At 42.9% G+C, this 25,206-nt stretch overlaps 1 protein-coding gene across 1 annotated transcript in view; it reads right to left on the minus strand.

Annotated features, from left to right (window-relative positions):
* The window catches only part of CLCN7 (chloride voltage-gated channel 7), a 373,281-nt gene that overhangs the window by 286,472 nt on the left and 61,603 nt on the right, over positions 1-25,206 (minus strand). Inside the window, exon 6 of the mRNA XM_053694644.1 lies at positions 19,145-19,254. Within this exon, the coding sequence (XP_053550619.1) occupies positions 19,145-19,254 (110 nt within the window). The remainder of the gene's footprint in view (positions 1-19,144; positions 19,255-25,206) is intronic.

A 25,206-nucleotide genomic window follows, 5' to 3' on the forward strand; every position in this document is an offset into this window, starting at 1 on the left:
TATAGCAACAGTAGGTTCACTATAATAATTATTATTATCACCAGTTCACTGACATGTCTAAGAAATATAGATAAGCACGATTACTAATATTAGTAAATTATACACGTATTACTGATACACCAATATCACACACATATTGACGTATGTGGGTACACTTCACTCACTTAAACAAAAGTATCCGTCCAGGTACGGAGAGTCCCACAATGCATCTAATTATGTATCACTGTTTGGGGTGTCACATTGTGTTATAGTAGCCAATTGTATAATTACGACATTAGATGTATTTAATATCATGAACAGTATTAGGAGCTCCTTATCTGTTAAATTTGATTAATTGTAAAATGGTATAATATATCGAGATTATTTGTCATGTGTATTATGGGTTAAACCACCATATTATGGGTAGGAGCTATAAGGAATTTTATCAGTGTAATTATTTTGGTTTATGGAATAGTCCCTAATTTTAAGGGGAGATATATATAATGATATATACTTATTATGTTATTTCACAATCTTAGAAATAATTGTAAGAATTAGTAATGAAAGTGCACTTTTGTATGTATCCTAATGGTCAAGACAAAAGGGAAGACAGGTTTTGTAGAGTAGAATTGAGCATACAAATATATCTAGGCAATCTAGCATTATAGTAATGTATATTAAGGCTATAGCATGTAGCTGAAGCATTATTCTCAAGCCGTCCCAAATGAGACGGATAACCATAACAAACATTGGTTATTTAATTATAGTAATTTTTACGGCAGAAATTTCCCAATAGGGATGACATATTATGGGCTTGTTATTCAAGTCATGTTTCGATAGGTCAACCATTTAATTTATGCAAACGTCACTATAAAGGGTGTGTGTATTTTACAGCAATTGATTGGTTTAGGGGAGTGTACAAATAGAGCAAGGATTTATTGTAACAATATAGCCTGAGGAAACGGCATTCAGACCGAGAAACACGTTGCTAATCAACAATTTTATCTGTTTATAATAAAATAATTACTGTTTTATCCTTGCTCTGGATATTGGAACTTGATTTCACCTCCCTTTTTTGGTTTGGATATCCGCCTGGGTTGGAGTATCCATACCAAAGGTTACACATTCCATTTGGCCAGTGGTCTGGTATCCCGGATCTAATTCGTCATCGCAAGTGGTCAGTGCTGAGAGCCTCGATCTGATCCTAAGCACCTAAGCGAGTCAGCCGAACGGCTCTGAAGCTTCGGCCTGCTCGTTATTGCACTGCAGGTGCAACGCCGTTTGTGAGTATAATTTTTCCACCTTTATCAATCTGGTGTTACCGGTTTAGGACATACTGCACCAAGAGCGCCTCTCTTTTTTCTGTGTTTTCAGGAACAGTTTGTATCGTATACTTTGGTGGGAGAGAGCTGCCGATTCTCTGTATCAAGATTTGTATATCATTTGTTTGGACTTTGATTTCGCTATGCATATTATGGACTTTTACCAGCATATATTGTTTAACGATTTGTTTCAACTGTTTTAACTGTTTTGTTTGGACTAGGCGCACCTCCCTATCCGACACTGGTATTCAGTGGCTGGACTGTACTGTGAAGTCAGGATTAGACTGATATGTTTTCAGGAAAGTTCTACTCTGTGAAAGGCACATGTTGAGCAAAAAGAGGTTGCGTCTTGGGGTGGTAACTTGCCATAAAACAAGCTATTATGCTATTGTTTTATCCCCAGGTTGAGCACATTCTCTCTTTTTATTTATGCAAATTATGACACTTAGGGAAGTCTCCCTAAGTGTGATGCGGGGGAAATCCAAACTGTGGAGTCCTTGCTCATGTGTGCCTAGAGGGATATGGCTGCACCTTCACTGACGAGGCCCACAACAGGCCGAAACGTACGTCTGGGGTTTTGCGGGGTTTCTCTCGTTCAGAGAGGGATTGCCTGGTATTTCGGGGCTGGACTGTACTGTGAAGTCAGGATCAGACTGTTATGCTTCAGGAAAGTTATTCTCTGTGAAAGGCACATGTTGAGCAAAAAGAGGCTGCTTCTTGGGTGATAACTTGCCATAGAACAAGCTATTATGCTAGTGTTTTTTCCCAGGCTGAGCGCTTCTCTCTTTTTATTTATGAAAATCCTTAGTCGCCAGTAAATAGAATTCTAATGCAAGTACCACGTCTAGATTGTGCAGAAGCCATTCCTTCTGAGAAGAAGGATTAGGATGCAAGGAACAAACAACAATCTCATGATTAATGTTCCGGTCTGAAACTACTTTAGGGAGAAACCCTAATTTAGTACCTAAAACCACCTTATCCAAAAGAAAAAATACGGTAAGGAGACTCATACTGTAATGTCGAGAGCTCTGAAACTCTACGAGCAGATGAAATAACAACAAGAAACCAAATTTTTCAAGATAACTTAAAATCTAAGGAATGCATCGGCTCAAACGGAGCCCTTGGAGAACTCCAAGAACTAAACTAAGACTCCAGGGGGGGGGAGTAACTTGTTGAATACAGGGGGGCCTTGGTCCTGACCAAGGCCTGATAAATATGTAACAAAATATACAAGGAAGATATTTGACACTCTAGGGAACTTGACGATAAACCCTTTTCCAACCTACTTGAGAAAGGACAGAGTTCTAGGAATCTGAAACTCTACTCCAAGAGTAGCCCTTGATTCACACCAGAAAGATATTTACGCCAAAATTTATGGTAAATATGGGTATCCTTCTAGACACAGGTTTACAAGCCTGAATCTTGGTCTCAATGACCGATTCCGAAAATCCACGCTTGGGATAAAAAATAGGCGATCAATCTCCAAGCAGTCAGCTTCAGAGAAACTAGATATGAATGAAAGAAGGGATCATTGAAGTAGAAGGTCCTTCCTCAACTGAAGTCTCCAAGGTGACGACAAAATATATCCACCAGGTCTGCATACCAAATCCTGTGAGGCCACGCCGGTGCAATGAGGATCACCGACGCCCTCTCCTGCTTGAGAGGTAGAAGAGGCAAACGGAGGAAATAAGTATGCCACCAGAGCGTCTATCAGTACAGCCTGAGGGTCCCATGACCTCAAACCGTACCTTGAAGCTTGGCATTTCTGCTGAGATGCATGAGATCCAATTCCGGCTGACCCCATTTGAGATTCAGGCTGGAAAACCCTTTCCGGGTTGGAGTTTCCCACTCCCCATGATGTATGGTATGTATGTATTGGGTACTTGTAAAGCGCGACTAATCACGCTGCTCATTTTATAGCGATCCTCGGAAGATGAAAGGCTGAGTGAACCTCGCGGGGGGATCAAACCTGCAACCCTTGGTTACTACAGAGCTCAGCCACAGTGTCTTAGCATGCTGAGCTAATCTGTCCGGCTTACAAGCCATGATGAAAGGTCTGCTGCTCATGAAGTCCACCTCCCAGTTGTCCACTCCTGGAAAGTGGAATCCCCGACAGACAGCAATTGTGAGTCTCTGCACACTGAATGACCTTGGCTACCTCTGTCATGGACAAGGAATTCCAAGGTCCTCCCTGATGGTTGATGTAAGCCACTAGTTATATTGTTCGATCTGAAACCTGATGAACCGGGCCAAAGCCAACTGAGGCCAGGCCAGGAGAGCATTGAAGATTGGCACTCAATCCCAGAATGATTATGGGCAGAACAGAAGCCGACCAAGTCCATGTTCCCTAGGCCTTTAAGAGAGCCCCACCAGAAGCTGGCATCTGTTGTCACAATCATCCAGGAAGGGTAAGCGGAAGCAGTTCCCTGGGAGAGATGATGCCAAGACATCCACCAAAGTAGAGGATCCCTCGTCTCCTGCTCCAGGTGTAATCGCGGGAGACAGATCCGTATAATCTCTGTTCCTCTGCCTGAGCATGCTTAAAGGGACAGTCTAGGCCAAATAAACGTTCATGAATCAGATAGAGCATGTCCTTTTAAACAATTTTCCAATTTTCTTTTATCACCAATTTTGCTTTGTTCTCTTGGTATTCTTAGTTGAAAGCTTAACCTAGGAGGTTCATAAGCTAATTCTTAGACCTTGAAGGGGTCACCTCTTTTCAGAATGCATTTTAACAATTTTTCACCACTAGATGGGTGTTAGTTCACATATTTCATATAGATAACAATGTGCTTGTGCATGTGAAGTTATCTGGGAGCAGGCACTGATTGGCTAAACTGCAAGTCTGTCAAAAGAACTGAAATAAAGGGGCTGTTTGCAGAGGCTTAGATACAAGATAAGTCACAGAGGTTAAAAGTATATTATTATAACTGTGTTGTTTATGCAAAACTTGGGGAATGGGTAATAAAGGGATTATCCTATTTTTTTTAAAACAATAAAAAATTCTGGTGTAGACTGTCCCCTTTAACTGCAAAGGTCTGAGATGGAAATTGGGCAAACAGGATGATGTCCATTGCCGCTACCATCAGCCCAATTACCTCCATGCACTTGAGCCACTGATGGCCGAGGAGAGGGACGGAAGAATGCTAGGCAAGAATTGAAAATCTTTGATTTCCTGACTTCTGTCAGATTCTTTATTGATAGGCTATTATAGTTCCCCAGAAAACTACCCTTGTAGTTGGGACTAAGGAACTCTTTTTCCAAATTCACCTTCCATACATGAAACTGTAGGAAAGATATTTGTGATCCTGCTTGTTGATGGATGGGACCATGCAGGTATGCGTCCCTTAATCCACCGTGGTCAAAATTGACCCTCTTAGACCAAAGGAAGAATGGGACGAAAAGTTTCCATCTTGAAGGACGGTACTTTGAGAAATTTGATCTCCTGAGATCTAAAATTGGTCTGAAGGTTCCCTTCTCAGATTGGAATAGAACCCCAGACGCTAAGTTTTAGGACACTTGAGGAGAAAGCTGCGGCATATATTGAACATTGTCAGAATGCTCCTGAACAGCATCCGCCCCAGACAATGTTAGCTCAGAAAAAGTCTATCCCTGAACTGTAAAGTTCTCTCAATACATGAGAAACAGACAGGGATTGGTGGTTCCACATTAGTATAAAAAAAATAAAGTATATGTAACATCCTTATTCACAATTTGATAAATTAAATACTGTTTGTTTTATACCAGGACCCGGTATTTTTGCTTCTTTCCACGATCCACTTGTTTTTGAAACAGGACTTTTACCACGGAACCTTTCATACACTGACACTGTCAGTTTTGGAGAAAAGTCTCGGTGGCGTGAGTGCAGCAGGAGAACACCTATCATCTTGCAGCTCACCTGGTCCGGGCCATTGGCCCTAAAAAAACGTGGGTGGCTACTTTTCTAGACGCCTATCTGGATTCCACAGGTCCTCTGGGTTGAGACCTCCAGCGTACTGACTGCTGGAATTTGAATGTCAGCCTGCTTTATTGCACCTTATTCATTTAAGGTGCCACTTTCCTTGTGAGTAGTTGTTTTTGCACATCACTTTTATATTGTTGTTTTAAACGATTTCCTAACTAAAGATACCTCACACCAAAAAAAAAGCGCTACTTGTGTCTTAAAATGTTAAAAGTAACGTCTTCATTTTGCTTTACAATTTAAGCCATTAAAATTGGATATTCTTAACTAGAATCCTCGCAGGGCCTCTTGGTCCATCTTAATTCACAATTTAATCAATTCAAAATTGGATACCTTAACTAGACAAACCTCACAAAATAACCGTTACTGTGTCTTTAAATGTTAAAAGTAACTTCTTTATTTTTCTTTACAACATAAAATTTTTACTTTAACAATAAAAAGCAGACAGACAATCTCCACACTTCAGCTAAGCTTTGCTGAGGTGCCTGCCTGCCCCACCGGGATCGAATAATTGACAAATAGTAGGCGTCCGACTTATTTCAGACAATTTAGTACAGTATGTGAGGCCTTCACTGCTGCGTCACAAAATGCAGCAGAGAATACCCACAACCGCTTCTCCGTACCATCGGAAATGGGGATATACAGAACTAAAAGGCATGCAAATATTGTTGCGTAGCTTAGCTCCGCCCATCGTGGGCGTATCAAAGATAAACCTCCCGGCGGCTATGATGGAAAAATAAAGCCGTCCGAGTAGTGAAATTGCACCTTAACATGGCGTCAAAATTAAAACCTCCCGGTCGGCTAATGATGTAGAAATAAAACCGTCGGAGTTGCGAAAATGCACCAAACATATGAGCCACATCTCCAAGTCCCTAGTGCCCTGCTGTAACAGGCCCTTATAAACGTATCCTCAATCTCAAGGATAATTTCATCTGTGTTCTTATATATATTAAAGTGCCAATTTTCTGTGTACATACCCCAGAAAATAAACTTAGCACTTACCTTAGAAAGTCTGCTCCGGCAGTAAGGCACTCACCAGGTTTTGAGAGGTCCTCTCCCCTCACATTAGACCGTAGAAAAAAAAACAGAGTCTGATAAGTCTTATTCAGACTTCAGTATTAAAGGCAGCATTAGATATATGGGAGGGCGCAGTGAGAATTATGTCCCACAAGTTCCCATTGCTTTAAAGCCACCACTGCTCTACTTTAGAGACTGATGTGGGCTACGGCTACACCCAAGCTTGTGTTTATTTAATCAAACAAAAAATAATATAATCTTGATTGAAGAATCTTTCAAACACCTAATATTACCACGTCCTTGGCTCTAGACGTAGGCAAAGAGTATGACTAGGTGGGAGGGAAGGGAGGAGATATTTAACAGCTTTGTTGTGGTGCTCTTTGCCGCCTCCTGTTGGGCAGGAGTGTTATTCCCAACAGTAAATTATTGATGAACCATAGACTCATCGTGTCCTTTAGAAAGAAAGTAAATTTATGCTTACCTGATAAATTAATTTCTTCTATGGTACGACGAGTCCACGGATTCATCCTTTACTTGTGGGTTAATATCCTCCTGCTAACAGGAAGTGGCAAAGAGCACCACAGCAGAGCTGCTATATAGCCCCTCCCTTAGCTCCACCCCCCAGTCATTCGACCGAAGGTACAGGAAGAAAAAGGAGAAACTCAACAAGGTGCAGAGGTGACTGAAGTTTAAAATCAAAAAATATAATCTGTCTTAAAATGACAGGGCAGGGGGCCGTGGACTTGTCGTACCATAGAAGAAATTAATTTATCAGGTAAGCATAAATTTACTTTTCTTCTATAAGGTACGACGAGTCCACGGATTCATCCTTTACTTGTGGGAAACAATACCAAAGCTACAGGACACGGATCAACGGGAGGAACAAGACAGATGGTTAAACAGAAGGCACCACTACTTGAAGAACTTTTCTCCCAAAAATAGCCTCCGAAGAAGCAAAAGTATCAAATTTGTAAAATTTGGAAAAGGTATAAAGCGAAGACCAAGTCGCAGCCTTACAAATCTGTTCAACAGAAGCATCATTTTTAAAAGCCCATGTGGAAGCCACCGCTATAGTAGAGTGAGCTGTAATCCTTTCAGAAGGCTGCTGTCCAGCAGTCTCGTATGCCAAACGGATGATGCTTTTTAGCCAAAAAGAAAGAGGTAGCCGTAGCCTTTTGACCTCTACGTTTTCCAGAATAGACAACAAAGAAGATGTTTGACGGAAATCCTTGGTTGCTTGCAAGTAAAACATAAAAGCACGAACCACGTCCAAGTTGTGCAACAGACGCTCAATTCTTAGAGGAAGGATTAGGACACAGAGAAGGAACAACAATTTCCTGATTGATATTCCCTATTAGTAACAACCCTCAGGAAGGAATCCAGGTTTGGTACGCAAAACCACCTTATCAGCATGGAAAACAAGATAAGGCGAGTCACATTGCAATGCAGATAGTTCAGAAACTCTTCGAGCCGAAGAGATAGCAACTAAAAACAGAACTTTCCAAGATAGAAGCTTAATATCTATGGAATGCATAGGTTCAAACGGAACCCCTTGAAGAACATTCAGAACTAAATTCAAACTCCATGGCGGAGCAACAGGTTTAAACACAGGCTTGATTCTAACTAAAGCCTGACAGAACGACTGAACGTCTGGAACATCTGCCAGACGCTTGTGCAGTAGAATTGATAAAGCAGATATCTGTCCCTTTAAGGAACTCGCTGATAGCCCCTTCTCCAATCCTTCTTGGAGAAGGGACAAAATCCTAGGAATCCTGATCCTACTATACGAGTAGCCGTTGGATTCGCACCAATAAAGATATTTACGCCATATCTTATGATAAATTTTCCTGGTGACAGGCTTTCGAGCCTGAATCAAGGTATCTATGACCGACTCAGAGAAACCCCGCTTGGATAAGATCAAGCGTTCAATCTCCAAGCAGTCAGCCGCAGAGAAACTAGATTTGGATGCTGGAACGGACCTTGAATCAGAAGGTCCTGTCTCAGTGGCAGAATCCATGGTGGAAGAGATGACATGTCCACCAGGTCTGCATACCAAGTCCTGCGTGGCCACGCAGGTGCTATCAAAATCACCGAAGCTCTCTCCTGTTTGATTCTGGCAATCAAACGAGGAAGGAGAGGAAATGGTGGAAACACATAATCCAGGTTGAACGACCAGGGTACTGCTAGAGCATCTATCAGTATTGCCTGAGGATCCCTTGACCTGGACCCGTAACGAGGAAGTTTGGCGTTCTGACGAGACGCCATCAGATCCAATTCTGGTGTGCCCCATTGCTGAATCAATTGTGCAAACACCTCCGGATGGAGTTCCCACTCCCCCGGATGAAAAGTCTGACGACTTAGAAAATCCGCTTCCCAGTTCTCCACTCCTGTGATATAGATTGCTGATAGATGGCAAGAGTGAGTCTCTGCCCATCGAATTATTTTGGTAACTTCTTTCATCGCTAGAGAACTCTTTGTTCCCCCTGATGATTGAAAAAAGCTACAGTCGTGATATTGTCCGACTGGAATCTTATGAATGTGGCCGAAGCCAGCTGAGGCCACGCCTGAAGCGCGTTGAATATCGCTCTTAGTTCTAGAATATTTATCGGGAGGAGAGCCTCCTCCTGAGTCCACAAACCCTGTGCTTTCAGGGAATTCCAGACTGCACCCCAGCCCAATAGGCTGGCGTCCGTCGTCACTATGACCCACGCTGGCCTGCGGAGAAACATTCCCTTGGACAGATGATCCTGTGACAACCACCAAAGAAGAGAGTCTCTGGTCTCTTGATCCAGATTTATCTGAGGAGATAAATCTGCATAATCCCCATTCCACTGTTTGAGCATGCATCGTTGCAGTGGTCTGAGATGCAAGCGAGCAAACGGAACTATGTCCATTGCCGCTACCATTAAGCCGATTACCTCCATACACTGAGCCACTGACGGCCGAGGAATGGAATGAAGAGCTCGGCAGATGGATAAAATTTTTGATTTCCTGACCTCCGTCAGAAAAATTTTCATGTCCACCGAATCTATCAGAGTTCCCAGGAATGGAACTCTTGCGAGAGGGATAAGTGAACTCTTTTTTTACGTTCACCTTCCAACCGTGAGATCTTAGAAAAGCCAACACGATGTCCGTGTGAGACTTGGCTAGTTGGTAAGTCGACGCCTGAATTAAGATATCATCCAGATAAGGCGCCCACAGCTATGCCCCGCGGCCTTAGAACCGCCAGAAGGGACCCTAGCACCTTTGTGAAAATTCTGGGAGCTGTGGCCAACCCGAAGGGAAGAGCCACAAATTGGTAATGCTTGTCCAGAAAGGCGAACCTGAGGAACTGGTGATGATCTGTGTGGATAGGTATGTGTAGATACGCATCCTTTAATCCACGGTGGTCATATATTGACCCTCCTGGATCATCGGCAAAATAGTCCCGAAATGGTCTCCATCTTGAAGGATGGGACACTGAGGAATTTGTTAGGATCTTGAGATCCAAAATTGGTCTGAAGGGTTCCCTCTTTTTAGGGAACCACAAACAGATTGGAGTAGAACCCCTGCCCCTGTTCTGTTTTCGGAACTGGGCAGATCACTCCCATGGTATATAGGGTCTTCTACACAGCGTAAGAACGCCTCCTCTTTTTGTCTGGTTTACAGACAATTAAGAAAGATGGAATCTCCCCCTTGGAGGAGAATCTTTGAAATCTAGAAGATACCCCTGGGTTACGATTTCTAAAGCCCAGGAGTCCTGAACGTCTCTTGCCCAAGCCTGAGCAAAGAGAGAAAGTCTGCCCCCTACTAGATACGGTCCCGGATCGGGGGCTACCCCTTCATGCTGTTTTGGTGGCAGCAGCAGGCTTCTTGGCCTGTTTAACCTTGTTCCAAGTGTGATTAGGTCTCCAGACTGACTTGAATTGAGCAAAATTGCCCTCTATCTTTGCAGCAGGGGAAGAGGTAGAGGGACCACCTTTGAAGTTTCGAAAGGAACGAAAATTATTTTGTTTGGTCTTATCATCTCATCTTATTTGTCTTACCCTGAGGAAGGGCATGGCCTTTCCCTCCAGTGATGTCTGAAATGATCTCTTTCAGTTCAGGCCCGAATAGGGTCTTACCCTTGAAAGGGAAGGCTAAAAGCTTAGCTTTTGATGACACATCAGCAGACCAGGACTTAAGCCATAACGCTCTATGCGCTAAAATGGCAAAACCTGTATTCTTTGCCGATAATTTAGCCAGTTGAAAAGCGCCATCTGTAATGAAAGAATTAGCTAGCTTGAGAGCCCTAATTCTATCCAGAATATCATCTAATGGGTCTCAACCTGAAGAGCCTCCTCTAGAGCCTCGAACCAAAGGGACGCTGCAGTAGTTACAGGAACAATGCACGCTATAAGTTGGAGAAGAAAACCCTGATGAACAAATATTTTCTTCAGGAGACCCTCTAATTTTTTATCCATAGGATCTTTGAAAGCACAACTTTCCTCAATAGGTATAGTTGTACGCTTAGCCAGTGTAGAAATAGCTCCCTCCACCTTAGGGACCGTCTGCCACGAGTCCCGCATGGTGTCTGATATGGGAAACATTTTCTTAAAAGTAGGAGGGGGAGCGAACGGAATACCTGGTCTATCCCACTCCTCAGTAACAATGTCCGAAATCCTCTTAGGGACCGGAAAAACATCAGTGTAGGCAGGAACCTCTAGAAATCTGTCCATTTTACACAATTTATCTGGAACTACAATAGGGTCACAATCATCCAGAGTCGCTAAAACCTCCCTGAGCAATAAGCGGAGGTGTTCTAGTTTAAATTTAAAAGCCGTCATATCTAAATCTGTCTGAGGGAACATATTTCCTGAATCAGAAATCCCTCCCCCCCAACTCAGAACATTGGGAGGGTACATTGGATATGGCTAATAAAGCGTCAGAGGGCTCAGCATTTGTTTGCACACCAGACCTACTGCGCTTCCCCTGCAACCCAGGCAGCTCAGATAAAACCCCTGTGAGGGTAGTATTCGTAACTGCGGCCATATCTTGCAGGGTGAAAGAATTAGACGCACTAGAAGTACTTGGCGTCGCTTGTGCGGGCGTTAATGGTTGTGACACTTGGGGAGAGTTAGATGGCATAACCTGATTCCCTTCTGACTGAGAATCATCCTGCGACATACTTTTAGTAGCTAAAATATATTCTTTTCAATTTATTGGCCTTTCAGTGCATGAGGGACACATTGTAAGTGGAGGTTCCACAATGGCTTCTAAACATATTGAACAATGACTTTCTTCAATGTCAGACATGTTGAACAGGCTAGTAATGACTACAAACAAGCATGAAACACTTTATTTAAGGAAAAAAATAACAATCTTAAAAAACATAATTTATGCTTACCTGATAAATTTATTTCTCTTGTAGTGTATCCAGTCCACGGATCATCCATTACTTATGGGGAAATTCTCCTTCCCAACAGGAAGTTGCAAGAGGATCACCCACAGCAGAGCTGCTATATAGCTCCTCCCCTAACTGTCATATCCAGTCATTCGACGGAAAACAAACAGAGAAAGGAGAAACCATAGGGTGCAGTGGTGACTGTAGTTTAATTAAAATTTAGACCTGCCTTAAAAGGACAGGGCGGGCCGTGGACTGGATACACTACAAGAGAAATAAATTTATCAGGTAAGCATAAATTATGTTTTCTCTTGTTAAGTGTATCCAGTCCACGGATCATCCATTACTTATGGGATACCAATACCAAAGCTAAAGTACACGGATGATGGGAGGGACAAGGCAGTATTAAGCGGAAGGAACCACTGCCTGAAGAACCTTTCTCCCAAAAACAGCCTCCGAAGAAGCAAATGTATCAAATTTGGAAAATTTGGAAAAAGTGTGAAGCGAAGACCAAGTCGCGGCCTTGCAAATCTGTTCAACAGAGGCCTCATTTTTAAAGGCCCAGGTGGAAGCCACAGCTCTAGTAGAATGAGCTGTAATCCTTTCAGGGGGCTGCTGTCCAGCAGTCTCATAGGCTAGGCATATTATGCTCCGAAGCCAAAAGGAAAGAGAGGTTGCCGAAGCTTTTTGACCTCTCCTCTGTCCAGAGTAAACGACAAACAGGGTAGATGTTTGACGAAAATCTTTAGTAGCTTGTAAGTAAAACTTCAAGGCACGGACTACGTCCAGATTATGTAAAAGACGTTCCTTCTTTGAAGAAGGATTAGGACACAATGATGGAACAACAATCTCTTGATTGATATTCTTGTTAGAAACCACCTTAGGTAAAAACCCAGGTTTGGTACGCAGGACTACCTTATCTGGCATGAAAAATCAGATAAGGAGAATCACATTGTAAGGCAGATAGCTCAGAGACTCTCTGACCCGAGGAAATAGCCATCAAAAAGACAATATTCTAGGAATCCTAACCTTACTCCATGAGTAATTCTTGGATTCACACCAATAAAGATATTTACTCCATATCTTGTGGTAGATTTTCCTGGTAACAGGCTTTCGTGCCTGTATTAAAGTATCAATGACTGACTCGGAGAAGCCACGCTTTGATAGAATCAAGCGTTCAATCTCCATGCAGTCAGTCTCAGAGAAATTAGATTTGGATGATTGAAAGGACCTTGTATCAGAAGGTCCTGTCTTAGAGGCAGAGTCCATGGTGGAAAGGATGACATGTCCATTAGGTCTGCATACCAAGTCCTGCGTGGACACGCAGGCGCTATCAGAATCACAGATGCTCTCTCCTGTTTGATTTTGGCAATCAGTCGAGGGAGCAGAGGAAACGGTGGAAACACATAAGCCAGGTGGAAGAACCAAGGCGCTGCTAGAGCATCTATCAGCGTCGCTTCTGGGTCCCTGGACTTGGATCCGTAACAAGGAAGCTTGGCGTTCTGGCGAGACGCCATGAGATCCAACTCTGGTTTGCCCCAACAATGAATCAACTGAGCAAACACCTCCGGATGGAGTTCCCACTCCCCCGGATGGAAAGTCTGACGACTTAGAAAATCCGCCTCCCAGTTCTCCACGCCTGGGATATGGATTGCTGACAGGTGGCAAGAGTGGTACACTGCCCAGCAAATTATTTTTGAGACTTCTAACATCGCTAGGGAACTCCTGGTTCCCCCTTGATGGTTGATGTAAGCCACAGTCGTGATGTTGTCCGACTGAAATCTGATGAACCTCAGAGTTGCAAACTGAGGCCAAGCCAGAAGAGCATTGAATATCGCTCTTAACTCCAGAATATTTATTGGAAGGAGTTTCTCCTCCTGAGTCCACGATCCCTGTGCCTTCAGAGAATTCCAGACTGCACCCCAACCTAGAAGGCTGGCATCTGTTGTTACAATTGTCCAATCTGGCCTGCGAAAGGTCATACCCTTGGACAGGTGTACCCGAGACAACCACCAGAGAAGAGAATCTCTTGTCTCTTGATCCAGATTTAGCAGAGGGGACAAATCTGTGTAATCCCCATTCCACTGACTCAGCATGCATAATTGCAGCGGTCTGAGATGAAGGCGCGCAAATGGCACTATGTCCATTGCCGCTACCATTAAGCCGATTACCTCCATACACTGAGCTACCGAAGGGCGCGGAATGGAGTGAAGAACACGGCAAGCATTTAGAAGTTTTGATAACCTGGACTCCGTCAGGTAAATTTTCATTTCTACAGAATCTATAAGAGTCCCTAAGAAGGAGACTCTTGTGAGTGGGGGATAGAGAACTCTTTTCCTCGTTCACTTTCCACCCGTGCGACCTCAGAAATACCAGAACTATCTCTGTATGAGACTTGGCAACTTGAAAGCTTGACGCCTGTATCAGGATGTCGTCTAGATACGGAGCCACCGCTATGCCTCGCGGTCTTAGAACCGCCAGAAGTGAGCCCAGAACCTTTGTAAAGATTCTCGGGGGCTGTAGCCAACCCGAAGGGAAGAGCTACAAATTGGTAATGCCTGTCTAGAAAGGCAAAACTTAGAAACCGATGATGATCTTTGTGAATCGGTATGTGAAGGTAGGCATCCTTTAAGTCCACTGTGGTCATGTACTGACCTTCTTGAATCATGGTCCGAATAGTTTCCATTTTGAAAGATGGAACTCTGAGGAATTTGTTTAAGATCTTTAGATCCAAAATTGGTCTGAAGGTTCCCTCTTTTTTGGGAACCACAAACAGATATGAATAAAAACCCTGTCCTTGATCCGTCCGCGGAACTGGATGGATCACTCCCATAACTAGGAGGTCTTGCACACAGCGTAGGAATGCCTCTTTCTTTATCTGATTTGCAGATAGCCTTGAAAGATGAAATCTCCCTTGTGGAGGGGAAGCTTTGAAGTCCAGAAGATATCCCTGAGATATGATCTCCAACGCCCAGGGATCCTGAACATCTCTTGCCCACGCCTGGGCGAAGAGAGAAAGTCTGCCCCCTACTAGATCCGTCGCCGGATAGGGGGCCGTTCCTTCATGCTGTCTTAGAGGCAGCAGCAGGCTTTCTGGCCTGCTTGCCTTTGTTCCAGGACTGGTTAGGTTTCCAGGCCTGCTTAGATTGAGCAAAAGTTCCCTCTTGTTTTGAAGCGGAGGAAGTTGATGCTGCACCTGCCTTGAAATTTCGAAAGGCACGAAAATTAGACTGTTTGGCCTTTGCTTTGGCCCTGTCCTGAGGAAGGGTGTGACCCTTACCTCCAGTAATGTCAGCAATAATTTCCTTCAAACCAGGCCCGAATAAGGTCTGCCCCTTGAAAGGAATGTTGAGTAATTTAGACTTCGAAGTCACGTCAGCTGACCAGGATTTAAGCCATAACGCCCTACGCGCTTGGATGGCGAATCCGGAATTCTTAGCCGTTAGTTTAGTCAAATGAACAATGGCATCAGAAACAAATGAGTTAGCTAGCTTAAGTGTTCTAAGCTTGTCAATAATTTCAGTCAATGGAGCTGTATGGATGGCCTCTTCCAGGGCTTCAAAACAGAATGCCGCCGCGGCCGTGACAGGCGCAATGCATGCAAGGGGCTGTAAAATAAAACCTTGTTGAATAAACATTTTCTTAAGGTAACCCTCCAATTTTTTATCCATTGGATCTGAAAAAGCACAACTGTCCTCAACCGGGATAGTAGTACGCTTTGCTAAAGTAGAAACTGCTCCCTCCACCTTAGGGACCGTCTGCCATAAGTCCTGTGTAGTGGCGTCTATTGGAAACATTTTTCTAAATATAGGAGGTGTGGAAAAAGGCACACCCGGTCTATCCCACTCCTTGCTAATAATTTCTGTAAGCCTTTTAGGTATAGGAAAAACATCAGTAAACACCGGTACCGCATAGTATTTATCCAGCCTACACAATTTCTCTGGTACTGCAACTGTGTTACAGTCATTCAGAGCAGCTAATACCTCCCCAAGCAACACACGGAGGTTCTCAAGCTTAAATTTAAAATTAGAAATCTCTGAATCAGGTTTCCCCCGAATCAGAGATGTCACCCACAGACTGAAGCTCTCCGTCCTCATGATCTGCATATTGTGACGCAGTATCAGACATGGCCCTTACAGCATCTGCGCGCTCTGTATTTCTCCTAACCCCAGAGCAATCGAGCTTGCCTCTTAATTCAGGCAACCTGGATAATACCTCTGACAGGGTATTATTCATGATTACAGCCATGTCCTGCAAGGTAATCAATGTGGGCGTCCCTGATGTAATTGGCGCCATATTAGCGTGCATCCCCTGAGCGGGAGGCGAAGGGTCTGACACGTGGGGAGAGTTAGTCGGCATAACTTCCCCCTCGTCAAAATCTTCTGGTGATATTTCTTTTATAGTTAAAGACTGATCTTTACTGTTTAAGGTGAAATCAATACATTTAGTACACATTCTCCTATGGGGCTCCACCATGGCTTTCAAACATAATGAACAAGTAGTTTCCTCTGTGTCAGACATGTTTAAACAGACTAGCAATGAGACTAGCAAGCTTGGAAAACACTTTAAACAAGTTTACAAGCAATATAAAAAACGTTACTGCACCTTTAAGAAACACAAATTTTGTCAAAATTTGAAATAACAGTGAAAAAAGGCAGTTACAATAACGAAATTTTTACAGTGTATGTAACAAGATAGCAGAGCATTGCACCCACTTGCAAATGGATGATTAACCCCTTAATACCCAAAACGGAATAATAAAAGACAAAAACTTGTTTTTTTTTTGTTTGTTTGTTTTTTTTTAAACAGTCACAACAACTGCCACAGCTCTACTGTGGCTTTTTACCTCCCTCAAAAACGACTTTGAAGCCTTTTGAGCCCTCCAGATATGTCCTGGATCATGCAGGAAGAAGCTGGATGTCTGTGTCTGTAATTTTTGCTGTGCAAAAACCCGGCAAAATAGGCCCCTCCCACTCATACTACAACAGTGGAAAGCCTAAGGAAACTGTTTCTAGGCAAAATTCAAGCCAGCCATGTGGAAAAAAACTAGGCCCCAATAAGTTTTATCACCAAATACATATAAAAACGATTAAACATGCCAGCAAACGTTTTATATTACATTTTTATAAGAGTATGCATCTCTATTAATAAGCCTGATACCAGTAGCTCTCACTGCATTTAAGGCTTTACTTACATTAGTTCGGTATCAGCAGCATTTTCTAGCAAATTTCATCCCTAGAAAAATATTAACTGCACATACCTTATTGCAGGAAAACCTGCACACCATTCCCTCTCTGAAGTTACCTCACTCCTCAGAATATGTGAGAACAGCCATGGATCTTAGTTACTTCTGCTAAGATCATAGAAAACGCAGGCAGATTCTTCTTCTAAATACTGCCTGAGATAAACAGTACACTCCGGCACCATTTAAAAATAACAAACTTTTGATTGAAGAATAAACTAAGTATAAAACACCACACTCTTACGACCTCCATCTTGGTTGAGGCTTGCAAGAGAATGACTGGATATGACAGTTAGGGGAGGAGCTATATAGCAGCTCTGCTGTGGTTGATCCTCTTGCAACTTCCTGTTGGGTAGGAGAATATCCCATAAGTAATGGATGATCCGTGGACTGGATACACTTAACAAGAGAAAACGGTACTGCGCCTTTAAGAGAAAAAAAGCATACACGTTCTGCAAAACTGCTTTAAAATGCACCAATTTTTTCAAATTTTTGCAAGCAGACACAATATATGTAGTTAAGATTGCCCCACAAGGAAATTTAACATTTAACCCTTTAATGTGCAAACCGGATTGAAATTAGGCCTAAATCCGGAAAAAAAAACAGCACCTTGCCACAGCCCTGCCATAGCCCTACCTGCCCTCAGGGATAGTAAATATGGGGTTAAAGCTTCGATTTGGCCCAAAACATCCACCAGGGCCCTCAGGAGTTAGAGCTTGCTGAGTGAAAATAAATGCGCATCTCAGGCGCGAAAATAGGCCCCGCCCATCTCACTCAATGTCTCTACAGCCTCAAAGAACCGCACCAGAGTAGTTTTAAACTAGCCATGTGGGTTCTGAGACCCAAAAAATAAGCCAAGTGTACCCTCAATAAAGTTGCCCACAAAACGTTAACAGCACTCCCAGTTCATAAAAATTTTGCCCACAAACATTCACAACTCAGTGTCAACCATTTTTGTAATTAGCCCCTTATGCAAGCTTAGTAATGCCCTTCTTATTAGCTCTTAGGATTACTGCTTACCCTTACCCTCATGGGGATACTGTCAGCCTTTCTGAAATACCACAGTCTCTCCAGAAAAAAATGACTGAACATACCTCACTGCTGTATAGCATGAAAACGTTCCTCACACTGAAGTTTCTTGTACTCCTCAGCCTCTGTGGGAACTGCACTGGATCTTAGTTACAAATGCTAAGATCATCATCCTCCAGGCAGAAGTCTTCATCTATCTGCTGCCTGAGAGTAAATAGTACACACCGGTACCATTTAAAATAAAAAACTCTTGCTTGAAGAAATTAAAAACTAATATTTTATCACCTCTTTCACTTTACCCTTCCTAGTACTTAGAGTTGGCAAAGAGAATGACTGGGGGTGGAGCTAAGGGAGGAGCTATATAGACAGCTCTGTTGTGGTGCTCTTTGCCACTTCCTGTTAGCAGGAGGATAATATCCTACAAGTAAAGGATGAATCCATGGACTCGTCGTACCTTATAGAAGAAAACATATTTTTCAAATAATTACTGAACACATTTTTGAAAGCGCTCGAAACTCATCAAGACAAAACTCACATATATTAACGGCAGAATTACTCATCCCCAGAAAAACCACACAATGAGGCACTGACGTGTTCAACACTAGTAGACAATCGCACACACTGCTTAGTTACTCAACACACTGTAGCACGCATACCTAGCTTAGCAATTATAATGTGTCAGGAAAAGTAAGGTACAATCATGTAGATAATCTAGTAACATACACCCACTGAAGCCAACTCCCACATGCATAGGTAGGTCTAAACGCATACAGAGAAACACGTGCCAAAGCATGATCACACACATGCCAAAGCATGATCACTCACAAGCGCACACATTTATAGTCACACACACACACACATGCCAAAGCCTGATCACTCACAAGCACACACGTATAGTCCCACACACACAACAAAGCAAGATCACTCACAAGCACGCACACGTATAGTCCTACACACACACACACAACAAAGCATGATCACTCACAAGCACACACATGTATAGTCCCACACGACAAAGCACGATAACTCACAAGCACACACACGACAAAGCATGATCACTCACAAGCGCACACACATATAGTCACACACACACACACACGACAAAGCATGATCACTCACAAGCGCACACACATATAGTCACACACACACACGACAAAGCATGATCACTCACAAGCGCACACATGACCACAGTAAATGTGGGGTGTTAAGCAGTTTCTGGGTGGGTCACTTACTTCAATAAAAGCTACGATAAGAGAACCAACCATGACAAAGGCTGAATTCAGTGTTGCCCAAAGTAACAAAGAGAAGGAAAGTCCTCCTTTCTCAGTGAACTGGTCAATATCTGAGGATTAATGTTAAGAAAGATGATTGTTTACCAGACGTAATAAGTAGTTTATATCTAGACATGGTCTCTCTATACTGAATAAGAAATAATCTTACCTGATATACTGAGAGAAATAATGATTACGATGGGCTATAAGGTCATTTCTTTGTAATGAGCAAACTCTGGAATTATGGTCTATGGAAAATACTAAAGAAGTATTTTAATCCGGCAAACAAAAGCAGCAGCTAATAAACAACAAATGTTACACTTTCCGCTGAAATGGCATCTTAAAGGGACACTGAACCCAAATTTTTTCTTTCATGATTCAGATACAGCAGGCAATTTTAAACAACTTTCTAATTTACTCCTATTATCATTTTTTCTTAGTTCTCTTGCTATCTTTATTTGAAAAAGAAGGCTTTTTTTTTTTTAGGTTCAGAACTCTGGACAGCGCTTTTTTATTTGTGGATGAATTTATCCACCAATCAGCAAGGACAACCCAGGTTGTTCACCAAAAATGGGCCGGCATCTAAACTTACATTCTTGTATTTGAAATAAAGATACCAAGAGAATGAAGAAAATTTGATAATAGGAGTTAATTAGAAAGATGCTTAAAATTTCATGCTCTATCTGAATCACAAAAGAAAAAATTTGGTTTCAGTGTCCCTTTAAAACAGACTGTAAAGTCAAAATCCTTATGTCATTATTCAGATAAAACATGCAATTTTAAATAACTTTCTCATTTACTTCTATTAGCAATTGTCCTTTATTTCTTGCTATCATTTGTTGAAGAGCAAATTCAGTAGCAGCAATGCATTAGTGGGAGTTAGCTGAACACATTGGGTGAGCTAATGACAAGAGGCATGTGTATGCGCATCTACCAGTCACCAGGTAGCTCCCAGTAGTGCACTGCTGCTCCTGAGCCTACCTAGGTATTCTTTTCAACAAAAAGAATCCAAGAGAACAAAGAAAATTCAGAATTGTATGCTCTAAATCATGAAAGTCTAATTTTGACTATACTGTCCCTTTAACGACTTGCATGCACCAAAAACTCCAAAAAATTTTTTAAAGACACAGTCATGTGATCTGCAGGAGTGTGAAAATGTATTGTGAAAGGAGCACAGGCTAACAGCAGAGGCATTTGCCTTTAAGAGAGACTATAACTCTAGAAAACGTATGATCACAGGAAAAAACAGAATTTATGCTTACCTGATAAATTACTTTCTCCAACGGTGTGTCCGGTCCACGGCGTCATCCTTACTTGTGGGATATTCTCCTCCCCAACAGGAAATGGCAAAGAGCCCAGCAAAGCTGGCCATATAGTCCCTCCCAGGCTCCGCCTACCCCAGTCATTCGACCGACGGACAGGAGGAAATATATATAGGAGAAACCATATGGTAACGTGGTGACTGTAGTTAGAGAAAATAATTCATCAGACCTGATTAAAAAACCAGGGCGGGCCGTGGACCGGACACATCGTTGGAGAAAGTAATTTATCAGGTAAGCATAAATTCTGTTTTCTCCAACATAGGTGTGTCCGGTCCACGGCGTCATCCTTACTTGTGGGAACCAATACCAAAGCTTTAGGACACGGATGAAGGGAGGGAGCAAATCAGGTCACCTAAACGGAAGGCACCACGGCTTGCAAAACCTTTCTCCCAAAAATAGCCTCCGAAGAAGCAAAAGTATAAAATTTGTAAAATTTGGCAAAAGAGTGCAATGAAGACCAAGTCGCTGCCTTACATATCTGGTCAACAGGAGCCTCGTTCTTGAAGGCCCATGTGGAAGCCACAGCCCTAGTGGAGTGAGCTGTGATACTTTCAGGAGGCTGCCGTCCGGCAGTCTCAAAAGCCAATCTGATAATGCTTTTAAGCCAAAAGGAAAGAGAGGTAGAAGTTGCTTTTTTTACCTCTCCTTTTACCAGAATAAACAACAAACGAAGAAGATGTTTGTCTGAAACCTTCAGTAACCTCTAAATAGAATTTTAGAGCACGGACTACGTCCAAATTGTGTAACAAACGTTCCTTCTCTGAAACTGGATTCGGACACAAAGAAGGCACAACTATCTCCTGGTTAATATTTTTGTTGGAAACAACCTTCGGAAGAAAACCAGGCTCAGTACGCAAAACCACCTTATCTGCATGGACCAGATAGGGCGGAGAACACTGCAGAGCAGATAACTCAGAAACTCTTCTAGCAGAAGAAATTGCAACCAAAAAACCAAACTTTCCACGATAATAACTTAATATCTACGGAATATAAGGGTTCAAACGGAACCCCTTGAAGAACTGAAAGAACTAGATTAAGACTCCAGGGAGGAGTCAAAGGTCTGTAAACAGGCTTGATTCTAACCAGAGCCTGAACAAACGCTTAAACGTCTGGCACAGCTGCCAGCCTTTTGTGAAGTAAAACAGATAAAGCAGAGATCTGTCCCTTCAGAGAACTTGCAGATAATCCTTTCTCCAAACCTTCTTGTAGAAAGGAAAGAATCTTAGGAATTTTTATCTTGTTCCATGGGAATCCTTTAGATTCACACCAACAGATATATTTTTTCCATATTTTATGGTAAATTTTTCTAGTTACAGGCTTTCTAGCCTGAATAAGAGTATCTATTACAGAATCTGAAAACCCACGCTTTGATAGAATCAAGCGTTCAATCTCCAAGCAGTCAGTTGGAGGGAAACCAGATTCGGATGTTCGAATGGACCCTGAACAAGAAGGTCCTGTCTCAAAGGTAGCTTCCATGGTGGAGCCGATGACATATTCACCAGGTCTGCATACCAAGTCCTGCGCGGCCACGCAGGAACTATCAAGATCACCGAAGCCCTCTCCTGATTGATCCTGGCTACCAGCCTGGGAATGAGAGGAAACGGTGGGAATACATAAGCTAGGTTGAAGATCCAAGGTGCTACTATTATATCCACTAGAGTCGCCTTGGGATCCCTGGATTTGGACCCGTAACAAGGGACCTTGAAGTTCTGACGAGAGGCCATCAGATCCATGTCTGGAATGCCCCATAATTGAGTTATTTGGGCAAAGATTTCCGGATGGAGTTCCCACTCCCCCGGATGCTCCTCCATCACCAGGGAACTCCTTGTTCCCCCCTGATGGTTGATATATGCAACAGTCGTCATGTTGTCTGATTGACACCTTATGAATTTGGCCTTTGCTAGTCGAGGCCAAGCCTTGAGAGCATTGAATATCGCTCTCAGTTCCAGAATGTTTATCGGGAGAAAAGAGTCTTCCCGAGACCATAGACCCTGAGCTTTCAGGGGTTCCCAGACCGCGCCCCAGCCCACCAGACTGGCGTCGGTCGTGACAATGACCCACTCTGGTCTGCGGAAGCTCATTCCCTGTGACAGGTTGTCCAGGGTCAGCCACCAACGGAGTGAATCTCTGGTCCTTTGATCTACTTGGATCGTCGGAGACAAGTCTGTATAATCCCCATTCCACAGTCTGAGCATGCACAGTTGTAATGGTCTTAGATGAATTCGTGCAAAAGGAACTATGTCCATTGCCGCAACCATCAAACCTATTACTTCCATGCACTGCGCTATGGAAGGAAGAAGAACAGAATGAAGTACCTGACAAGAGCTTAGAAGTTTGATTTTCTGGCCTCTGTCAGAAAAATCTCCATTTCTAAGGAAACTATTATTGTTCCCAATCAGGATGTCGTCCAAGTAAGGTACTACTGCAATGCCCCTTGGTCTTAGCACCGCTAGAAGGGACCCTAGTACCTTTGTGAAAATCCTTGGAGCAGTGGCTAATCCGAATGGAAGTGCCACAAACTGGTAATGCTTGTCCAGAAAGGCGAACCTTAGGAACCGAAGATGTTCCTTGTGGATAGGAATATGTAGGTACGCATCCTTTAAATCCACCGTGGTCATGAATTGACCTTCCTGGATGGTAGGAAGGATCGTTCGAATGGTTTCCATTTTGAACGATGAAACCCTTAGAAACTTGTTTAGAATCTTGAGATCTAAAATTGGTCTGAATGTTCCCTCTTTTTTGGGAACTATGAACAGGTTGGAGTAAAACCCCATCCCTTGTTCTCCTAATGGAACAGGATGAATCACTCCCATTCTTGACAGGTCTTCTACACAATGTAAGAATGCCTGTCTTTTTATTTGGTTCGAATATAATTGAGACCTGTGGAACCTTCCCCTTGGGGGTAGTTCCCTGAATTCCAGGAGATAACCTTGAGAAACTATTTCTAGCGCCAAGGATCCTGAATATCTCTTGCCCAAGCCTGAGCAAAGAGAGAAAGTCTGCCCCCCACCAGATCCGGACCCGGATCGGGGGCCAACACTTCACGCTGTTTTGGTAGCAGTGGCAGGTTTCTTGGCCTGCTTACCCTTGTACCAGCCTTGCATCGGTCTCCAGGCTGGCTTGGTTTGAGAAGTATTACCCTCTTACTTAGAGGGTGTAGAATTTGAGGCTTATTTTTAGCCTTAAAAGACCTATCCTGAGGAAGGGCGTGGCCCTTTCCCCCAGTGATGTCTGAAATAATCTCTTTCAAGTCAGGGCCAAACAGTGTTTTACCCTTGAAAGGGATGTTAAGCAATTTGGTCTTGGAGGACACATCCGCTGACCAAGACTTTAGCCAAAGCGCTCTGCGCGCCACGATAGCAAACCCTGAATTATTCGCCGCTAATCTAGCTAATTGCAAAGCGGCATCTAAAATAAAAGAGTTAGCCAATTTAAGTGCTTGAACTCTGTCCATAACCTCCTCATACGAAGATTCTTTATTGAGCGACTTTTCTAGTTCTTCGAACCAGAAACACGCAGCTGTAGTGACAGGAACAATGCATGAAATTGGTTGTAGAAGGTAACCTTGCTGAACAAACATCTTTTTAAGCAAACCCTCTAACTTTTTATCCATAGGATCTTTAAAGCACAACTATCTTCTATAGGAATAGTAGTGCGTTTGTTTAGAGTAGAAACCGCCCCCTCGACCTTGGGGACTGTCTGCCATAAGTCCTTTCTGGGGTCGACTATAGGAAATAATTTCTTAAATATAGGGGGAGGAACAAAAGGTATGCCGGGCCTTTCCCACTCCTTATTTACTATGTCCGCCACCCGCTTGGGTATAGGAAAAGCATCAGGGGACACCGGAACCTCTAGGAACTTGTCCATCTTACATAATTTCTTTGGAATGACCAAATTGTCACAATCATCCAGAGTAGATAATACCTCCTTAAGTAGTGCGTGGAGATGTTCTAATTTAAATTTAAATGTTACAACATCAGGTTCAGCTTGTTGAGAAATTTTCCCTGAATCTGAAATTTCTCCCTCAGACAAAATCTCCCTCCTGGCCCCTTCAGATTGGTGTGAGGGCATGTCAGAACAGTTATCATCAGCGTCCTCTTGCTCTTCAGTGTTTAAAACAGAGCAATCGCGCTTTCTCTGATAAGTAGGCATTTTGGATAAAATGTTTGCAATAGAATTATCCATTACAGCCGTTAATTGTTGCATGGTAATAAGTATTGGCGCACTAGATGTACTAGGGGCCTCTTGTGTGGGCAAAACTGGTGTAGACACAGAAGGGGATGATGCAGTACCATGCTTACTCCCCTCATTTGAGGAATCATCATGGGCAATATCATTATCTATGGCATTATTGTCCCTACTTTGTTTGGACACTATGACACAATTATCACATATATTTAAATGGGGAGAAACCTTGGCTTTCATACATATAGAACATCGTTATCTGATGGTTCAGACATGTTAAACAGGCTTAAACTTGTCAACAAAGCACAAAAAAACGTTTTACAATAAAACCGTTACTGTCACTTTAAATTTTAAACTGAACACACTTTATTACTGAATATGTGAAAAAGTATGAAGGAATTGTTCAAACCCTTGTTAACCCTTAAAATAACGGAACTGGAGCCGTTTTTACATTTAACCCCTATACAGTCCCAGGTATCTGCTTTGCTGAGACCCAACCAAGCCCAGAGGGGAATA

This window comes from Bombina bombina, chromosome 11, assembly GCF_027579735.1.
Source record: "Bombina bombina isolate aBomBom1 chromosome 11, aBomBom1.pri, whole genome shotgun sequence".
Classification (NCBI taxonomy): domain Eukaryota; kingdom Metazoa; phylum Chordata; class Amphibia; order Anura; family Bombinatoridae; genus Bombina; species Bombina bombina.